Genomic DNA, 22,353 nt, shown 5'->3' on the forward strand with positions numbered 1-22,353 from the left:
TGTCAATTCATCACATAGGCTTTAAATATATGACAGTTTTGTCAATTACATCTCAATAATGCTGCAAAAAAATTGAATTTGTTACAGTTATCTGAGCAGGACCCCTCACTTCCACACCTACGTTTTGAATAATCATCGCTCATTAACTTGAACTACCTTGTAGAAAAATAAAATATTCTATGTATGTACTTATGTCAGGAGCACACTGGATGTTGAGATTTTTGAAGGTCAACTAAAGAAACATTTGCAAGGTATATTCTAGGCTTTTTGTTTTTCCAATTACAGTATTTCCTTCACTTTCTTCCAAGTGCACCTTCTTTCATTTGCTAGAAAACCCCACGTTTCTAAATGAGCAATTAAAACCAATAAAAATGGGAAACTTACTTGTCGTGCGGCTGGATCAGAGGTTACTTTTCCTTCTTGTGAGTCTTTAGCATCTTGTAATGAATAATAGCTCATACCAGGTAAACTGTCAGAGGTCTAGATGCAGCCACACACGAGTAGACTCAAAAAAGCAGCATGAAATCAAGTTTGAGATCCTCTCTTCACCTTTTTGTCCTATACAGCCACATTTATTATTACTGATTTAAAAAAAATTTAAAGGAAAGAAGGAAAAAAATAAAAGTCAAGGGCTAATAGCGCCCGAGAACTGACTGAACGGATCCATCCTGTATATTAAAAAAAAAAAAAAAAAAAAAAAAAGTGGCAACCTAGTGTAAGCACTACCTTGTCGAGGATTCTGGGAAATGTAGTCCAAAAGCGCCAGGTAGAGCCACTTCCGCTTTCGAAGGGTGGAGCTGTAGCATCTTGTTTTTCTCGGGGATTCTGGGAAGTGTGGTTCAGGAGCGGTGTATAGTCCGGACACTTCCGCCACAGGAGAGCGACGTGCCCTGGTCAGTACTTTCTACGTAGGAGGTGAGTGAGTGCCGAACCCCTGTGTCGCTTCCGAGTTTCCTGGGCTTGGGACCCGCAGGTGAAAACCTCGCCCCCCAGGGGAATAGAAGCGGCGGAGGGCAGGGACCACGGTTTGCATCACCTTGGCGTTTAGAGCGGTTGGTGCATCCCGTGTGGGGGTGAGCTGTGGTCGCGATTCTAAGTTTGAAGGTCTGGGCGTCCGGGTTCCTTCGCCTCCCCCATCTTCCGCTCGCTTTTCTGCCTTTTAGTGATATCTTTGTAATTATGTAATTTCTCCTTTTATCTTTTGTAAAGTGGAGTTAATAGTAGTACCTGCCTAGTAGGCGTGTTGTGAGATTTAGGTGAAGTAAAAAGATGTAAAAATGCTTCGAAGCTATCCTGGCACAAGCTAAAAAGGTGGTCGGTTGTTACCAGTCTATTATTTCTTTCCGAGAAGCGCTCAGTCCCTGAAAGCTTCTGTGCTGAGCCACGGGTTGGTGGGCTCCTGCTATAGCTACTGAGCCACTAGCCCTTCTCTGATCCCTGCCGGAAGTGGGGCTGTTCATAGATTCCTACTGACTCCCCACTGCATCCTTACCCATTTTTTTAAAAGGAAGGAGTGGTTCTCACCCGCCAGCTGGTGCCTGGGGGTGTCCACTGTGATTGATGAACCAGAGACAAAATTGGGCTACCTTGCCGCCTCTTTTCCTTTCTCAGCCCTGACTTCTCAAAGAAGGTGCAAAACGGAGGGAGTGACCCCGTGGCTCCTTGTAACATTGTCCAAACGTGGGAGAACTTACCATGCTGTGTGCCATTTAAGCTCTCAGTTGGAGAGCAGACTTCCTAAACTCATTAACAATTTTTTTCTTTTGGACAAATGCTCAAATGTTACTAGCATACAGGGGAGATTGGATGAGACATGTGTTGATAGTAACCATTTTCGTTAACGTGTTAAGTGGCAGATAGTCTTCTACAGGCTTTATATGCATTAATTAACTTAATCCTCATAATAGACAACGATAGTAGTCCGTATTTCACAGATGGCAACGTTGATAGGTAAAAAATTTAAGTTATTTTCCCAAAGTCAAACAAGAGAAAAAGACAGAACCAAGAATTTGAACCAGGCAGTCTGGGTTCTTGACCTACATACCGTATTCTCCTTCAGCCCTAAGAAATGGTAATCCCCATGACTGAAGCAGGAAGGATCATTTGATAATGTTAATAATTTAGGACCTTAGAGGACTTGAAGGCTATGCTCATTTAATTAAGTCCCTGTTATATTATGTGACATTATGTTCATATTCTGATTATAGAATTAATTTGTGCTCATCATAGAGACTTTGAGAAACATATGAAGAAAGCCAAAGATTTGCAAAGTATAGAGATAAATAAGACCTAGCTAGACCATCAGCTCTAATGCGCCTTTTGGAGCAAAAATTAATATAAGACCCAGTCTTATTTTTATATAAGACCGGATATAATATATAATATAATATAATATAATATAGTATAATGCCGGCTCTTATATAATATCCTATAAGACGCATTAGAGCTGATGGTCCGGCTAGGTCTTATTTTCGGGAAAACACAGTATAAACAAGTTAATTTGTTTCTCTTTAGTTATATCTATGTCTGTGTCTATGTCTATCTTTTTCTATGCATCTCAAAAATTGTATCATACTTGTACTTTTATATTTGGTGACTTGTGCTCATGAACTATTTCAAACACAATTGTAGAGAAGATAATATACTAATGAATTCTCACGGGGCCATTAATCCTTGTCAACCTTTAACCGTTGTCAACCTTTTGTCAATCTTGTTATATAATCCTCCCTCTCCCCCTTTATTATTTATTTATTTATTAAAGATTTTATTGGGGAAGGGGAACAGGACTTTATTGGGGAACAGTGTGTACTTCCAGGACTTTTTTTCCAACTCAAGTTGTTGTCCTTTCAATCTTAGTTGTGGAGGGTGCCGTTCAGCTTCAAGTTGTCCTTTCAGTCTTAGTTGTGGAGGGCGCAGCTCAGCTCCAGGTCCAGTTGCTGTTGCTAGTTGCAGGGGGCGCAGCCCACCATTCCTTGGTGGAGTCTAACCAGCAACCTTGTGGTTGAGAGGACGCGCTCCAACCAACTGAGCCATCTGGGAGCTCAGCGGCAGCTCAGCTCAATGTTCAATCAGCCGTGTTCAATCTTAGTTGCAGGGGGCAGAGCCCACCATCCCTTGTGGGAGTGGAGGAATCGAACTGCCAACCTTGTGGTTGAGAGCCCACTGGCCCATGTGGGAATCGAACCAGCAGCCTTTGGAGTTAGGAGCACGGAGCTCCAACCACCTGAGCCACTGGGCCAGCCCTCCCCCTTTATTTTTTGCTTTAGTAGTTTAATGCAAAAACGCAGACATTGAGTCAAGAGGCCTTATACTAGATTATCGTAAATATATGGAGGTCAAGGGAGAGAGGATGTTAACATTTTGAAAGTTTTCACATGGTAACTCGGAAAACTGTGGTTAGTGAGAAAGCTGACCGCAAAAGAGTTGTAGTTAAAGATGTGAAAGTGATGAATTTTGTTTTCTCATTTGGAATTTAATTTGCTCTTGGTTTCCAGTCAGTCTCTCCTCCTAGGCTGTAGAGTCCTATGTTGTGGGAATTGTGTCATATTCTTTCTAGTGTGCCAGCACTGTGATAAGGTTTGCAGAGAGAGGTTATTCAATCAAGTGTTTGTGACTGGTGCAAGTGTCACCTGGCAGTTAAATACTAGGGCCTGAGTGTTTTCTGAATTCCCAAAAGCGGATTAGATGACAAAATAATAAAAAGGATCCACATAGGTATTTCTCGTCATTTATCTCACTCACGCTTGGCTGTATACAGAAGCTTTTTCAGCGTATTTGATAGTTTAAGTACAGTCGTTGATAATACTTTCATGTCCTAAAACAAATTTACTTAGGAATGAACCAGGACTAATGCATCATTTCTGTATTTATTATTTATTACATAATGATGAAGGTGATAATAATAATTAGCATTTATTGGGAGCTTATTATGAGTCAGGCAAAGTTTCCAATGCTTTCTATGTATTAACTCATTGTTCCTCAAAACAACGTACAGATGAGACACAAGAGGATAATTCACCTGCAAAGGTCATTCAGCCAGTAGTTAGAGAACTAGAATTAAAACTATCCTTTCTATAATAGCACCTCTCCATTTCCTTCTCTTCCCCTTTTTCCTGCCGTATTTTTCTTTTCCTTTTTTTTCTTTTCTTTCTCTCTTTCTTCCTTTCTTTTTCTTTATTTCTTTCTTGCTTTTCTTTCTTTTTACCTTTTTAAGAGAATTTTATTTGAGTGGTTCTTACAAAGATTATTGCAGTCCTGCCTTATTTTTCTTAACAGTATCTATCACCGGCTAACACATTATGTACTAACCTGTTGATTGGTTTAGTACCTGTCTGATACGATAATATCAGCTTCACGAGAACAGAGACTGTTTTCACTGTCGTATCTTTTATATACAGAATTATTCCTGGCACATAGTAGATGCTCAATAAATATTTGTTGAATGAATGAATGAATGATCCTGATGAGTAGTAATGAGGGTTTCAGCTGATATAGTACAGGATGGATATTTATCAACTATTCATTATTTCATATATATTTTTTAACGAATCTAAAAAAAAAAAGCAAAAAACAACAACAACAACAAAACCCAACAAATCTGTCGAGTATCTGCTACATGTCATGAATTGGAGAAAGAGTAGTGACCAAAACAATACAGCTTAGATTCTTAAAAAATAGATAGATTGTAAGTAAGATAAATAACTAAAACACACAGTATGTTAGGGAGTGATGGCACTAAATATAAAAAGGGAGTGAATGGGAGAAGAAGAGAATCGGTGGGGTGGAGGATCTAAATTATCTGAAGCATGTCCATGGAAGAACAATGACATTTGGGTAAATACCAGATGGTGGGAAATAAAAAAAATAAACAATTTTTCTAAATAAATAAATAAATAAATATGGTTTGCCTTATCCAGAGCCCCTGATGGACCCTTTTATGATATTTCACATTTAAGGATGACCTGGACGTTGCTTGAGCAAAGCAAATAAAATAAGAAACCCAGAGGAAGAAATTGGAAGCTACAGTTCATCCTCTCCTCCTTCCAGTTGGAACAGCCTCAGAATTGTACAGCTTAAAGGAACCCCAGAGATCGAATGAGTGGAGTGTGTCTTCAGTCATTCTTTGATTCCACGTGTTTTGAGTACTCCCTCTATTCTAGGTGCTGGGGATAAGAAGATGTGTTAGTCATCTCATAGGCAGAACAGATGCTTACCCACTAATTATCCCCCACCTGCCCTCAGGTGATGGGATAGGATTTGAAGGCTTCTGGGAGAGGATTTGAAGGGTGAGAGCCAGCAGGTAGCCAGCTGAGCGAGGCACCCCAGGCTTCACTTGCTTTCCTCTACTAAATACTCTGAAATACCAGGTCTCCTTGCAAAACCCTGTTACTGAGCTAAGCAGGAGGGTGCGGCAAATATAGGGCCAGAGACAGAGAACTGGGCGTTTCGCACTGCTCTTTCTTCCAGGCTTTGAGAAGTGGATGCATCGCTCTCGTCCCTACTAGAGTATTTCCTGAGGTAGGAGGACCCACAAACATGAGTAGCTATCATGTATTCTGCGCTTATTTGAATGTATTCACCTAAACCTCTTAAGAATGCTGTGAACTTGATACTGGTGTCGTCTCCATTTTAAAACTGTGGAAAGACACAAAGAGCTAGTAGGACAGAGTCAATAGTGGAGTCCTGACGATTTGCTCCCCGCCCCGCCCCCAGACCTTTTGGCCTCAGAGTCCACTGTCATAGTCATAGCCAGTACATTCCACTGCCTTTCATGTCCCATGATACCCAGGATGAGAACAATACCCTGGGAGCTGCAAGGACTTTTAGCCTTACTGCTTAGAGCTGGGCAGGTTGTTAACTGCACAGGGGTCCCTGGCTGAGGGGCTAGTGATACGGGCCAAAGGACAGGTTGCTTTTTAAAATTCACACAGAGAGCAGCCATGTGGGTCAGGGCCTATGGCTCATGGCTTTTTTCTTTTTTGCCGGTTCTGCCTTCCTGGGACTCTGCTCTTCCCCAGACAGAGCAGGAGAAAATGACCAAGTTTCAGGTGAGTTGAGTTTTGCTCTTAAAATTACATTTTTTAGCTCTTAAAGTTACATTTCTGGTGGCAGCCCGTTAACTTAGTTGGTTAAAGCGGGGGGTGCTCTTAACAACAAAGTTGCTGGTTCGATCCCCCCCCATGGGCCACTGTGAGCTGCACCCTCCGCAACTAGATTGAAACAACTACTTGACTTGGAGCTGATGGGTCCTGGAAAAACACATTTAAAATAAAAGTTAAAAAAAAAAAAGGTGACTTTCTAAAAAAAAAAAAAAAAGAAAAAATTACATCTCTGTCTTCCTTAATGATTAGGCACATCTTTTTTTCTTTTCCTTGGGAAGTATAACGGAAGAAAACAGGTGTTTATGTATGTCAATTACTAGCCTTTTTATTAGTTCTTTTTTTTTGTTTGTTTTTAGCTTTTGGTTTGGTTTGTTTTATCATCATCTGCATTTCACAAATAGTGCAGAAATTCATAGCTATCAAAAAAATGTAAAAAGCCACATTACTATACTGCTGATAAATCAGCTGTTTTCCCCATGCTATATTTTATATAATCACAACCACAGTATGTGTACAATTTTCAGTTCTCTTTTTTCACTTAATGTTACCACTTGAGTTTTTTGTGATTCAGCATTCTTTTATGTACCTGTCTCAAACTTTTTGCCTAAACTTCAAAAGCTACAAACAAGCATACACACGCTGTGCCTCTGAATACATTTTGTTTTGATTCATAGCACTTTTGCATGGGGCTTTTAAAATTGAAATATAATTTACTTACAAAAATTACACAGATCTTAAGTGTGAGGTCAGTGACAGTTGTATATCCCATTTGGAAAGTTGAATAATTGCATTAGTCCACCACCCAAACAAGAAATAGAATGCTTACGTTACCCCAAAAAGTTCTCTCATGTTTCTCAAGTCAGTTTCCTAACCCTGGGAGTTATCTACTGTTCTGATCTGTCATCATATGATTAGATTTACTTTTTCAAATTAACTATAATTAATGAAATCATACACCGTGCACTCTTGTGTCTGGCTTCTTTCTCTCAGCATAATGCTTTTGAGATTCATCTACCGTGTTTCCCTGAAAATAAGACTGGGTCTTATATTGTTTTGCTCCAAAAAATGCATAAGAGCTTATGTTCAGGGGATTCATCCTGAAAAATCATGCTAGGGCTTATTTTCCGGTTAGGTCTTATTTTGGGGGAAACATGGTATGTTGTTGTGTGTATTAATACGTCATTCCTTTTTATTGCTGAGATGTATTCCATTTTATGAATATATCACAGTTTGTTTATCCTTTGAAAGGATAGATAAAATTCTCCTTTTGAAGGGTGTTTGGGTCGTTTTACAGCTCTTGATTGTTATGCATAAAGCTCCTGTGAATATTTTGCACAGGTCTTCTTGTAGACATATGTTTTCACATCTCTTGCATAAACACCTAAAAGTGGGATGCGTGGGTTTATAGGGTGGATGAATGTAAACTGTTTTCCAAAGGGGTTGCCCCATTTTACAGCCCCAGCTTCAGCATCGGAGAGTTTCAGTTGCTCTGTCTTTGCCATTGTTTGGTTTTGTAAATCTTTTCATTGAAGGCATTCTGATGAAATGACATCTCACTGTGACTGTAATTGGTATTTCCCTCCTGAAAAATGATGGTGAATACCTTTTCATGTGCATTTGCATCATTCGTATATACTTTATGAAAAGTTTGTTGGAAGTCATTTCCCCATGTTAAAAATTGTCTTCTACTTTTTATTGTTCGTGAAGGAGTTCTTAATATATTTTGAGTTCAAGTCCTTTGTCAGTTATATGTACTGTAAATAATTCTTTTCCATTCTGTCATTTGTCTATTTGTTTTAACTCTCTTTTAAAATCAGTTTTAGTTGTAATTTACATATAATTTACATAAAGTAAATACATTTGGTCAGTTTTGACAAGTATACTCAACGTGACCACCACCACCATCTAGATGTAGACCATTTCATCACCACAAAAGGTTCCCTTGTGCCTCTTCCCATGCTCCTGGCTGACCGATTCACTTTATGTCACTACAGATTAAATTAATCTTTTCTTGAGTTTCATATCAATGAAATTATATAGTATGTATTCTTTTTGTGTCTGGCTTCATGCTCATCATTATGGTTTTGAGCACATCAAGAGTTTGTGCCATTTTCTTGTTGCATAGTATTTTGTCATTTGAGTAGACCACAAGTTGGTTTTCTATTCACCTGTTGATGGACATTTGGGTTGTTCTTAGTTGTTGGCTATTGTAAATAAATTCCTTAAGCATTTGTGTACTAGATTTTTGGATGAACGCAGGGGTTTTCGTGTTTCATTTTTTATTTTTTGATAAATAACTAGGAGGGGAATCTCTGGGTCATATACTTAACTTTTTCAGAAATTGCCAAATCATTTTTCACTGTGGTTGTATATTTTACAGTCTCACCAGCAATGTGTTAGAGTTCCACTTGGCTCCACATCCTTTCCAACATTTGATAGTTTCAGACTTTTAAATTTTAACGATTGTAATGACAATAGTATAGTGATATATCATTGTAGTTTTAATTTGCGTTTCCCTGATGCCTAAGGATGTTGAACATCTTTTCTTTTGCTTTTCAACCATTTGTGTATCTTCTTTTGGAATTGTTTGTTCAACTCTTTTGCTCAATTTTTAAATTAAGTTTTGTTCTCACTGAATTTTAATATTTCTTTTTATATTCTGGATAGAAGTCCTCCTGACTAATGACATTTAGCTCTTTCATTGACATCTTCTTCCATTTATTTGGGTCTTAACTTAATTTCTCTCAGTCATGTTTTATAGATTTCAATGTGTAGATTTCTTATACATATTTTGTTAAATTTATCCCAAGTGATTGATGTTTTGGGGTTGTTATTCTGAACAGTGTTGTTTTTGAAATTCAATTTCTATTTGTTGCTAGAATATAGAAATATAATTGATTTTTGTATCTTGACTTTGCTAAATTTGCATATTAGTTCTAGAAACATTTTCTACGTCACAGGATTTTCTACATAGATGGTAAATAGAGTTATACTTCTTCCATTCCCATCTCCATTCTGTTGACTTCTTTTTCTTCCCTTCCTGCATTGGCCAAAACTGCTAGAACAATTTTGAGTGAAGTACTAACCATATACATGCTAGCCTTGTTCTTGACTTTAGGGAGAAAGCCTTCAGTCTTTCTCCAGTACCTGAAGGGTTTTTTGGTAGATGTCCTTCATTGGGGTTGAGGAAATTCCCTTCTAATTATACTTTATTTAGAGTTTTTACCATGAACGAATGCTGAATTTTGTAAGATGCTTTTCTGTTTATAATCAGATGGTCACTTGTTCCTTTGGTTCAGTTTGATTCTTTTGAGCCTTGTTTTTAAGCTTTTTTAGGATGGGTCTAGAGTAACTTTTATTCTAGAGCAGTGGTTCTCAATTGGAAGCGGTTTTGCCCCAACATGGGACACTTGGCAATGTCTGTAGACATTTTTGATTGTCATGATGAGTACCCCTGACAACTACTGGGCAGAGGCCAGGGATCCTGCTACACATCCTACAATGAGCGGCGTCACCACCCACAACAAAGAATTACCTGGCGTAAAATGTCAATAGTGTCACTGTCCAGAAACTGTTCTAGAGATAGTTTAGCCCTTCTCCAAAAGCATGGCCCTTCAGGGGCTGCTGTTGAATGTCCCTAGTGATCAGTGAGGGCTTTCCACTTTGGCTGCTTGGAGTTCAAACTCCTCCAAGTCCTGCTAAGCCCTGGGAACCATCCAGCCCATGGCTTCCCAGCCGCTCTTGGCCTGGCCCGTGCAGTTTCATCCTATACATGCACGGTTTAGTTTTTAGCAGTAGACTCAAAGGTGGCCTGTGCAGATTTCCATGGCTCTCCTTCTGCATTACTCCTTTCTTTTTGAAACTGCCCTGAAATTTTCAGTTTCCTCAGCCTCCCCATTCTCTGATTTCTGTCTCTTTAACTCACCAAAGCTCTGTTTGGGTGATCATATGGCTCATCTCATTTGTTTCCTTCATTTCAGGGATCAAAGTAGTGTGCTTTCAATGTCGGAAAATGGTTGTTTCGTATATTTTGTCCCTATGTTTCCTACATATTTATGGTAGGAGGGCATTCAGTACTAGTTACTGTGTTACAGCCAGAAACACAAGTTTCTGTCACTGCATTTTTAACGACTATATCATATTTCAATGAATTAATGTTCCTTAAAAAAATGCCCTATTCCTAGACATTTAGGTAGTTTAAGATTTAAAAAAATAATATTTTAGAGAAGCTGCTGAAACAGCTTTCCTACATATTTGCTGTTCCCAAAAAGCAATTCTGGAGACTAACACTTCCGGAAAGGTGGAGGAGATATACTTTTCCTATTTGTACAGCCAACAATCCTGGACATTGTCTATAAAACAAACATGAAAGGTGGAGAGAAGGCAGACTAGCGAGGGACCTCAAGACTCAGGGAATGGCATGGCAGTGAGTTACTTGGTTTTCTTTTTGCCTTGTATACTCATATCCAAGACTGAGTACTGGAGAAGATGGCAATATAGAAATACCAGTGGGTGCAGACCAAAACAGCCTCTGTCTAGTCAAAGGGCCAGGAAAGAGAGCCTAGCAAGACAGAAAATTTTTAGACAGTAACTGCTCTTCTCCAGCCAAACACCACAGAAAAAACCTGCAGCCCCACGCCCACCCCTGCCAGGTGTAATGAATTCCATCTACCACTGCAGTGGCCGTGGAGACAACGTGGGAGCCTGGACTTCAACCCCCACCTGATTCTAATGAGCTACCTCTTCTTTTTCCAGCTTGCGTGGTGTCAGAGGAGGAGCCTAGTGGAAAATCAGGATTTTCACCACTTCCCGGGGGAATTGAGGCCAACCCCCCTGCCACTTTCCATGTCAGTAGAGGCCAAATGGGAACAGTAACAAACCACCTCTGCCCCTTGCAGCCAGTGGACTACTGCATAGTCCTAGTAAAGAGCCCAAACACTCACCCTGGTCCAGGAGTAATGAACTCCTCACCCCGCCAGGTGTTAACAGGCCAAATGGGGAATCTGTCCCCCAGAGAGCAGTAACAAAGTTGCACCTCCCTTTCCCTTCCAGAGAGGTGTCAGAGAAGGCCTAGTAAAACAGAGAATTTAAATGAAATCCCAAGTCTCATAACATAATACCAACAATGTCCAAGTTTCAATCGAAAATCACTTGATGTACAAGAACCAGGAAAATCTCAACTTGTATGAAAGACAATCAACAAATACCGTGTTTCCCTGAAAATAAGAGGCCAGGTCTTATTTTCAGGGAAACACGGTACAAACAGTGAAATGTCATAGTTAGTTATCTGACAAGGATTATTTTTGTTGTGGTATAATATACATAACATAAAATTTACCATTTTAACCATTTTTAAGTATACCATTCAGTGACATTAAGTATATTAACAATTTTGTACAACTATCACCACCACACAACGCCAGACTTTTTTCATCTTCCTAAACTGAAACTCTGTACCCATAAACAGTAAGTCCCTGTGTCCCCCTCCCCCTAGTCCTTGACAGCCAGCATTTAACTTTCTGTCTCTACGTACTTGACTACTCTGGGTACCTCATATAAATGGAATCATATACATTACCCTGACTGGTTTATTTCACTTAGTGCCATGTCTTCAAGGTTCATCCATCTAACAAGGATTTTAAAGCATCTATCATAAAAATATTTCAGTAAGCAATTACAGACATGCTAGAAACAAATGAAAAATAGAAAATCTTAGCAAAGAAATAGAAGATATAAAGTAGAACCAAATGGAAATTTTAGAACTGAAAAATACAGTAAATGAAACTAAGAAAAAAAATCAGTGGATAGGCTCAACAGCAGAATGAAGAGACAGGAAAGAACTTGAAGACAGTATAATAGGAAATATATAACATGAATGAAAGAGAGAAAATAGACTGGAAAAAAAAATGAATGAACAGTGTCAGGGACCCATGGGACTATAACAAAATATCTCTCCCAGGGCGGCCCATTGGCTCCGTGGTTAGAGCTCAGTGCTCATAGCACCAAGGTCGCTGGTTCGATTCCCACATGAGCCAGTGAGCTGCACCCTCCACAACTAGATTGAAAACAATGACTTAATTTAGAGCTGATGGGTCCTGGAAAAACACATTGTTCCCCAATATTCCCCAATAAAAAAATAGAAAAAAAAATAGAGGTGGCTCATTAGCATTAGGTGGGGGTTGAAGTCCAGGCTCCCACATTGTCTCCACGGACACTGCAGTGGTAGATGGAATTCATTACACCTTGGCAGGGGTCAGTATGGGGCTGCAGATTTTTTCTGCAGTATTTGGCTGGAGAAGAGCAGTTACTGTTTAAAATATATAACAAAATATAATTTATCTCTGCACAAATGTTCACTCGTCCTCATTTTCATCTCTGAATTTTCCTATCCTTCTAGGACACAGGAATCAAAATGAGATAGATACTCTTCAAGAAGTAGGATTAAGATACCTTTTCCATGAAGACCTTATGTGCTGGCTTATATGGGAACAATTTATAAGTGAATTAATGAGAAATCAGGACTTGGTAATAAATCTGCAAGGCAAAAAGTCTTAGTTGCCAAAACAAGGTGATTCCCCCTGTCAGATGTGGGCAGGAGAATCTACTCAGGTTTCTGAAGATGAGAATTATGTAATGAAGCTTCAAGGGGAAGTTCAAAGTTCCAATAGTATAAAAAAATCAAGAATTTCCATTTAAGACCATCTGAGATTTCTGGAAGAAAATAGACCTGAAAGAGTCACAGAATTTTAAGGGTAGGTGTCAGCAAATTGACAGAAAAAATAAACTGTGGAGGTGTGATCATTGTGTTATGAAAAGGATCTCTCATCACCATGGTGATGATCAGGAAGCACTCAAAGGCAAGAAGTCTTATAGCCACAAGAATTGTGGGAAAGACTTCATGAAGAAATCATCCCAGCATCATATAATCCACTCAGGAGAGCATACCTTTGATGAGAATGACAAATGCTTTAACCTTGGCTCTAATCTTGAACTTCATCAGAAATTGCACTTAGGAGAGAAGCCCCATATATGCAGTGAGTGTGGGAAGGGCATCAGATACAGCTCAGTGCTTTGCACGCATCAAAATGTTCGCAGGGGGAAAATGCAATAGGAACGTTGAGTGTGGTGATGTCAGTCAGAGCTCACTTCTGCACACTCATCAGAGAGTCAACACAGGAGAGAAATCCGACGCGTGTCAGGTATGCGCTAAGAGCTTCAATCGGAATTATTCTCTTCTCACTCACGAGCCCATTCACCCAGGAGAGAATCTACACAGGTGTGATAGGTATGCAAAGGGCTCCAGTCATATCTTAGATCTAACCCCACCCTGTGTAGACAACACTGGAGAGAAATTCTAGAAGCATGAGATATGTGACCAGGGCTTCAACCAGATATCCCAACTTCATGCCTGTCGGAGAGCCCACCCTAGAGACAAAACATACAAAGAGGAGGCATGTGACCAGATATTTAATCAGAATTCTGGTCCTCATCAGGGAGTTCACACTGAAGTGAGATCATATGAGTGTGAGGTCTTCACACTTGTGGTAAGGACTTCAGTCAGGCCTCAAATCTTCAAGCTCATAGAATCCATACTGGAGAGAAACCATACAAATGTGATGTGTGTGAACTTCAGCCATAATTCCCATCGTCAGGCCCATCGGAGTCCACTCAGGAGAGAAGCCATACAAATGTGAGACATGGGGTAAGGGCTTTCATCCGATTTCTCCTCTTCATGACTATCAACGGGTCCACACTGGAGAGAAACCCTTCAAATGTGCTGTGTGTGGGAAGGGCTTCAGTCAGAGTTGATATCTTCAAGCCCATCAGGAAGTCCATACAGGAGTGAAGCCCTACAAGTGTGAAGTATGTGGGAAAGCCTTCCTCTGGAACGTGTACCTTCATGTCCATCAGAGGAGCCACACAGGAGAGAAACCCTATAAATTGGGTGTCTTTGGTAAGAGCTTCAGTCAGAACTCACACCCTCAAGCCCATACGAGAGTCCATACTGGAGAGAAACCCTACAATTGTTTTGTGTATGGGAAGGGCTTTAGGAAGAGTTCATATCTTCAGGGTCATCAGAGAGTACATACATATGAGGTCTGACAACTAAGTTCATGAACTTGTTGCAAGGTATTGCTAACCTTTTTTGATATCAGAGGGATTATTCATTATGAATTTGTACCAAATGGACAAACAGCCAAGTTTGCTATTTGGAAGTGCTGAAAAGGCTGCATGAAAAAGTTAGACAACCTGAATTTTTTGCCAACAATTCATGGCTCTAGCATCACGACGATACATGGCACTGTCTGTGAGGGAGTTTTTAGCCAGTAAACAAATAACTGTATTGGAACACCCTCCCGACTCACCTGATCTGGCCCCCATTGTCTTCTTTCTTTACCCAAAGATAAAGGAAATATTGAAAGGGAGACATTTTGATGACATTCAGGACATGGAGGGTAATAGGACGACAGCTCTGATGGCCATTCCAGAAAAAGAGTTCCAAAATTGCTTTGAAGGGTGGACAGGGCGCTGGTGTTGGTACATAGCTTCCCAAGGGGAGTACTTCGAAGGTGACCTTAGTGATATTCGGCAGTGAAGGATGTAGCACTTTTTCTAGGATGAGTTCGCAAACTTAATTGTCTGACCTCATAAATCCAGTACACCTGATGAGGGTGATAAAAGTTCCCTTCAGAACTTAGACTTCTCATTTTCATCAGAAAATCTACACAGCAGAGAATGTAAAATGTTGTGTTTTAAGAATTCAGTCACGAGATGAGTTTTTTACAGTTGTCTGAATTCCACTGGAGGAAACTTATTTGTTGTATGAATATAACCAGCATTTCTGACAGAGCTTCAAAATGTCACAGTTTTTAAGAGAATGCACAAAAGAGAAACCCTCTGGTACAATATGTTTGTCAGAACCTCCACATTCTACAGAATCTACACAGGAGAGAGGCCTTAAAAAGGATAAGGAAGGTCAGGACTTTAGCACAAGTGTAATGATGGACATGACAAAATCCATGCCCACTAGAATGTAAGTTCCACGGGAGCAGGAGGCTTGTTTACTGCTGAATGACCGTGACCTTGAATCAGTGCCTAATAGAAGGTGTCTTGGAAATGTCTAACTTGATGGAGAAGAAAACCTATTATAAATAGGACAACCATTTGAAAATTTTAATGAGCTCAAACTCAATTTGTCATAACAAATTGTACTAGGAAAAGGATTTTTGTAAGAAGCCTTAAAAATTAATTCAAGAAACTGATCACTTAATAAAAATACATAAAATCATGCAATCTGCAATTTGAGTGTAAGATTTTTGCAATTGGCTCCTGACCTCTGCTCAGCTTCACTTTGCAAGCAGTAATGAGCTAAAGTTTTTATCTTATAATTTAAAACTTTCCCTGTGCACTGTACCATCAGTTGTGTAATAGCATAAGTTTCACTGTCCTTTTTAGTTTTTTTTGTGACAGGAACGGACAGAATGAAAAAAGAGAAATTTGTTTTTAATTCTGTAAAGCTTCATGAGAAAGGGGTGTGGGAAAAAAGGAGAACATATTATAACGTGCATTTTGGATGTGAACCAAGCTTTTAAGGCACAGAGAATTTTGGAACACCACCCATGATTTTCAGCTGCTTTAGTAGTTTTTGGTTTTGCTTGGTTGAACAATTTACTCAAACAGGTATATATTTACTGGAGGTAGGGGACAGCTTCGTACAATTTTTTTTTCTGGACCTTACCTTCCAGGACACTGGATGCCTAAGATCCATGATACCTCAAGTTTCATGTCACCATCAGAATTCCAGGACCAGTAATGCTCTGCTTTGTCATTTAGCAGACATTAGGATGAGGTGCTAGAGCCCAGGGATGTTTATGTCAGTTAGAGTGTTTTTTCAGTTGTAAGAAATAGAAAACCCAACTCAAACTAGCTGAGACAAAAGGAGAATTCATTGGTGTACATCATTTAAAAGAATGCAGGTAGGTTGAGAAATAGGCCTGGTTGAAAATGAATCTGGATCAATTGTTCCATCATCTCTCATCTTCGCCCTTCTGGTTGTGTTGATTTCCACATTTGTTCGTTGCAGCCCACTGAGAGGAAATTTATTTAAAGAATCGATGCCATGTTGAGTTTCCTATAGCACACTCCCTTTCTATATACTTAAAGCACCTTTTTTCTGAACCTCTTGTTGTCCCTCACAGTCACGTGGAGAGTTGGCATTTTCCTAAATATACCATATCTAAACACAAATATTACAGTTACTGTGACTTATGATTTGCCGTTTTCATCATGCATCAGTGTTCTAGAGAATCTTTAAAAAAACTTTTTTCCAAGTAGATTGGGGGAGAGGGTTATCACTTTGTGAGAGGTATAAATGTCTAACTATTACATTGTTTTATACACCTGAAACTAATAAATAAATTTGGAAAAAGATTTTCAGATTAAAATTAGACTTTTTCTAAAAATAACGCCTGAGCTTTTTAAACAAGCAAACGAGTGCAGGAAAAGCACTGATGCAAGTAACACCAGGGACACATGTAAACAATATTTTATTGAACATTTTTTAGGGTATCTGCTTATGGGTACAGGTTTATTTGATTTTACAAAACTAGGATGATATGCATACTATGTTGTAACTTGATTTTCCTCACTCATTAACATCTTGGACATATCTTCTATCATTATTGATCTATAATATTTTAATTGTGCAGTAGTCCAGTATACAGATGGATTGTGTCTTACCCTGTATCATACTGTTGCCTGCTGTCTGTCTTCTGAACAGCAGTTCAATAAGAAGTTTAGAACAGTAACATCCCATCTCCATGCTGGATTTCTTGGAAGAAATTTCTAGAATTAGTGCTGTATTAAAAAACAGCCATTGTCATCCCAATAAATTTTAATTTAAAGAAAAGTAACCACTTTTAGATTTGGTGTATACTGGGCAGCTGTCTTCCCAAAGTCCACGAGACTGCTCATTTCCCCAGCCCTCCTGCATGATGGGTATACAATCTTGACTGGCTTAAAACAGCCTCTTTCTTACCAGAAGAAAGGAAATCCTCTGTGGGCAAAGATACACAAAGCCTCCACATATTTTTATAAGCAACATCTGGCATTAAAACCAAAATTAGTCTGTCTAGGTAAAATAAAGATTATATGACCCCAAACACGGAGAAAGATGATGGAAACTGACCCTATAGGTGATCCAGATATTGGAGTTATCAAATGTGGATTTAAAAATAATTGCTATTAATATGTTCATGAAAATATGGGGAATCTCACCAGAGAACTGTTAAAAGGAATCACATAATCTTCGAGTTGATAAATACAAAAACTCTCATTAAGGATGTAATAGGTGGGTTTTAAAGCAGGTTAGACGTGGCTAGTGCTGTTTGTTCTCTAACTTGCAGAGCTCAGTGGACTGAGAGCTCCTCCAGGCTTGGAGACCTCCTTTTATTTTGCAGTGTCTGTGAAGTGAATGTTTCTAGAAACATCAAGGCTCCGGAGAGTGGGATCCTTGCTGGAAAGAATGAGTTTTGGCAGCCCTTTGGGCAGCAGGTCCCAGCCAGATGTGAATAAGTCTTGCTTTTAAAAGTCAAATCAGATAACTGTCAATAAGAATCCTTCCACATCGATTTCTGGATCTTGCTCTTCTTGGTCATTATGGTCTAGGTAGTGTGACTACACTGGGGAGACTTAGAAAAGGGAAAGAACAGGATTTGAATCAAAAGCATATGGAGAGAGGTGAGAATGACAAGAGTCTTGGAGCTGGAGGCAGTCGTGAGAATGAAAGGTATCTTCAGGGACCGGGTGTGTGAGTAAATGGTCCAGGGAGGGCGGAACCAGTAGTCACAGCGGTTACCTGTTACACTTCCCGCCAGGTTATGCCCAGACCGACCAGTCCAGGACAGTCAGGCAGGCCTAGTATTACGGATTCTTTTCTTTCACATTCACCTTCTGTTCCAAAAGGAGGACCGGTCAACAAATTCCAGGAAAATAAGATTTCCTTTCTTTTGTTAAATACCTTGCCCATTCTCAGAGGATGGGTATATCTGTCCAATGGAGGGAGCTTAACATCCATTGAAGGACACTGCAGGGCCACCATTGTCACTGTATTTAAGCCTCAATGAAGGAAGTGATGTTATTCCCATTGTAACCTGAGGAAATCGGCCCAGGGAAGTTAAAACCATTGCTCTAGTGCACACAAGTAGTAGGATTTGAACAAGTTCTCCAAATTCTTAATTATGAAAATTTCAAAAATACTCAAAAGGAGAAAATATAATGGACCTCCATATATTCATCACCCAAATTCAACAATTGTCAGGATTTTGCCACACTTGCTTAATCTATCATACCTTTTTCCTTTTTATCTTAAGTGCTGAAATAATTTAAAGCAAACCCTGATACATCATTTCACACCTACCTATTTCAATAGGCATCTCTTAAATACAGACTTGTTTTTTATAAAACCACAAAGCCATTCTCACACTTAATAATCAAATTTCTGTGATTGCTTCCATTTTTCACTTTATTTGGTCTGTAGTTTTCTCTTTTTTACCCCTTTTTTTTTTGTACTGTGCCTTTGTCTAGTTTTGGTATCAGGATAATATTGGCCTCTTCCCATTTTCTGGAAGAGACTGTGCAGAATGGTGTTCATTATTCTTTAAATGTTTTGGTAAAATTCTCCAGTGAAACCATCTGGACGTGGGTGTTATGCCCAAGAGGACAGATATGGAATCCAGCTGCTGAGGTTTCAATGCTTGTGTGGCCACTTAATGGTTGTGTGATCTGACACAGATAAATGAACGTCTCGCATTGGTTTCCTCATTGTAAAATGAGGCTAATATTTGAGATGTTATAAATAAATGACATAATACATGTCAAGCAATGGACACTGTACCCAGCTCACAATGACTGCTCATGGATCCCTGTCTCACTAGTCTGACAGGTGTACACACACACACACACAAAAAAAAAACAACAAACCACTGCAAACAGAATTCTTCATAGTTACACACCAAAAGCAATCCCCTGAGATCAAGAATAACACAAGAATGTCTACTATCACATTCTACCCATAATTATAGATGTTAGCAAGGAAACAATAATAAAACAAAGCATAAAGATTAGAAAGAAAGAAAACTGTCGTTATTGACAGATGACAGTATTATGTATGTAGAAAATCCAAAAGAATCTACAAATAAGACATTAGTAAGTAAATTTAGGTCACACCACGCAATGCCAATATAAAAATTCAGTGGTGTTCCTATATACTACCAATGATTAGAATATGTGAAGTAAAAGAATTTATAAATGAATTAAAAGTATCAGATACCCAGGACTAAGTCTAATGAAAGACATGTTTTCTACACAGAAAACAATAAAACAGAGAAATTGCAGACCTAACTGAATGAGACTTAATAAAAAGATATCATTATCTCCAAATTGTAGATGCTGTGCAATCTCAATAAACAACCAAACAGGGTTTTTTTGTATGTGTGGAAAATGACAAACTGATTCTCAAATGTATGTAGACATTTAAAGGGCCAAGAACAGTGAAGACAATCTAGAACAACTAGACAAATGTCAAACCGATTTTAAAATTACAGTTATTAAAACAGTGGTAATGCAAAACGATGGACATCAGACCAGGGAAACAGGCTAGAGTTCCTGTAAGGTGGGCCTCCTGACACACAACAAAGGAGCCACTTGCAAAGCTAGTGGAGGGAAGGGGACCCCTTCAATCAATGGTTTGGGCAGCTGGATACACACATAGAAAAGAAATGAACCTTGACTTCGGTCTCACACACAAATCAGTTCCAGATGTTACCAGACCTCAAAGTGGATGTTGAGACAGTAAAGAGGCGAGAACTGCACTGTCCAATATGGTAGCCACTGGCCGCATGTGACTATTGAAGTTTAAATTTTGGAAAAGTTCAGTTCCTCAGTCACACTAACCACATTTCTCAAGTGCTCAATAGTCATACGTGGCAAGTCGTGTCATTTGACAGCGCAGCTATGAAACACTTCAGTCATCTGAGATCCATTGGACAGTACTGTTCTAGGTGGTTCTCTGTGCATATACACTAAAAGATAAGTGTATAGGCCCGGAGTTCTGGGCTGCAGCAGGTATCAGGCTGCCGGTGGTTGTGTCGGTTGGCTGTGCGGGATGGCCGGTTGGTAGCCACCGCTGAGAACGAGTCCACCGGGAAGGATGGTGCCAGAGGTTGCCGGCTCTGCTTTGCCACTGGTGGGGAAGGAGGCGCTGCCAGTTCCCAGAGTTTACCCAGTAATGCCATTCAATTGCCAATATCAAGCAAAGCAAACATAAGCTAGTTTTAACCTGTTGTTTAAGAAACGTGGTAGTTCTTTTCACAGTGCCTGACATAAGCGTATCAGTGTGAGGTGTAAGCTCATACAATCCAGAGAAATCATCATGAAGTTGTATGTATTCCTCATTAACACTGGAACTACCCTAACATTTGACACTGAACGTACAGTACAAACTGTGACAGACCTTAAGCATGGCATTCACAGCAAATACAGGATTGCTATTCAGCACTAGGTGCTGGCGGTCAAGGAGGAGAATGAATGCATGGCTGCAGATAGAAGAGTGTGCACCTATAGTGCTGGGACGGACACAAATCTTAATTTTCCTTTTTAACAAAGAAGTGACTTTATATGAACTTCCACCTGCTATTCCTAAAACTCCCTTTTCAACAGAAAATGACTTGGAAATAAAAGTTGGAGAGTCTCTTATGATGCATGTAGTTTTTCACACTGTTGTTTCAAGGACACTGCTTGTAGTGGAAATGTTTGAAGTTACCAAGAACCTTAGCTCTTTCTGTGAAGTTTGGTCCAGGATCCACACCAAGGCTGGGCTGCAAACATGGCCAATCTGGAGGACGGTTCAAATTCTTACCCAAAGCTACTTTTCAAGTTTGAAAATACTCATTCGAATTACCTGCAATCCATAGAAGACATCAAGTTCAAACGTACTCATTTAGGAACTGCAGTTTCAGTCATGGCCAAGATTCTGCTGTTGGAGTGCCTGACCAGACATAGTTACAGGGAATGTTTGGGAAGACTGGATTCTTTACCAGAAAAGGCTGAGACGAAAACCTCCACTGAATTGGTGCTCTCTCCTGATATGCCTAGAATAACTAACAAATCCTCATGAATCTCATTTCACAAGTCAGTGGAACAGGTAGCTCCAGATACCGCAGATGCTGAAAGTGGAAAAGACATTAGGCAATCTTGTCAAAGTACTGCCCAGCAGGATGAAACTACAGTAGTACCTCTGTTTTTGAATGTCTCCATTGATGAACATTTCGGTTTACGAACGCCGTAAATTTTATGGATCTGTGGTATCATTAGATAGTAAAATTCATGCAAAATTTGAAGTTCTAGGGGTTGATTTTAAAGGTCTGGAACAGATTAATCCATTTTGCATTACTTTCTATGGGGAAACCATGCCTTGGTTTTCGAACATTTCAGAACTCGAACGATCTTCCAGAACGGATTACGTTCGAAAACCGAGGTACCACTGTACAATACATGCTAAAGAATATCTGCCGTTTTAAAATGTTGCTTTGTCAGACTGGATAAATGTTCAGGATAGACCTAATGAGGTGGTATCGTTGGTCATTAAGTGCTTGATTCCATGAGCAGGCTCGATCCAAGGATTATTTGACCATTTAGAGTAGAATACCATCAAACTACTGTCAAACTTGATAATCAGAATATGAAAGCCATTAAAGGACTTGAAGATCGGCTGTCTGCTCTGGCTCCAATGATTGCTAGCTGTGGCCGGCTGGTGAGTGCGCAGAAAGAACTTGCGCAGGGATTTTTAGCTAATCAGATGAGAGATGAAAACTTGAAGGATGCATCTGTATTACCTGATGTATGCCTGAGTCATGCAAATCTGCTGATGATTATGTTGCAAAATCATAGAAAACTGTTGGATGTTAAACAGAAGTGTACCACTGCCAAACAAGAGCTAGCAACTAACCTACATGTCAGACTGAAGTGGTGTTGCTTTGTAATGCTTCATGCTGATCAAGATGGAGAGAAATTGCAAGCTTTCCTCCACCTTGTAATAGACATTTATGCAATGGAGTATTATTCAGCCATACAAAGGAATGAAATCGTACCATTTGCAACACCATGGATGGACCTAGAGAATATAAGTCAGAGAAATAAGTCAGACTGAGAAAGACAAACACCATATGATCTCACTTATATGTGGAATCTAAAG

The 22,353-nt window shown here is 39.5% G+C and overlaps 1 protein-coding gene across 1 annotated transcript; it reads left to right on the forward strand.

Annotated features, from left to right (window-relative positions):
- The first annotated feature begins 746 nt into the window (after positions 1-746).
- Positions 747-14,290, forward strand: ZNF233 (zinc finger protein 233). The gene is given in 9 exon segments (XM_033129255.1): positions 747-751; positions 857-915; positions 6,018-6,047; positions 12,499-12,773; positions 12,775-13,184; positions 13,186-13,633; positions 13,636-13,724; positions 13,726-13,761; positions 13,763-14,290. Coding segments are annotated over 9 exon segments (1,794 nt in total). The 3' UTR covers positions 14,205-14,290.
- The last annotated feature ends 8,063 nt before the right edge of the window (positions 14,291-22,353 follow it).

The sequence above is a fragment of the Rhinolophus ferrumequinum genome, chromosome 15 (assembly GCF_004115265.2).
Source record: "Rhinolophus ferrumequinum isolate MPI-CBG mRhiFer1 chromosome 15, mRhiFer1_v1.p, whole genome shotgun sequence".
NCBI classification, from domain to species: Eukaryota; Metazoa; Chordata; class Mammalia; order Chiroptera; family Rhinolophidae; genus Rhinolophus; species Rhinolophus ferrumequinum.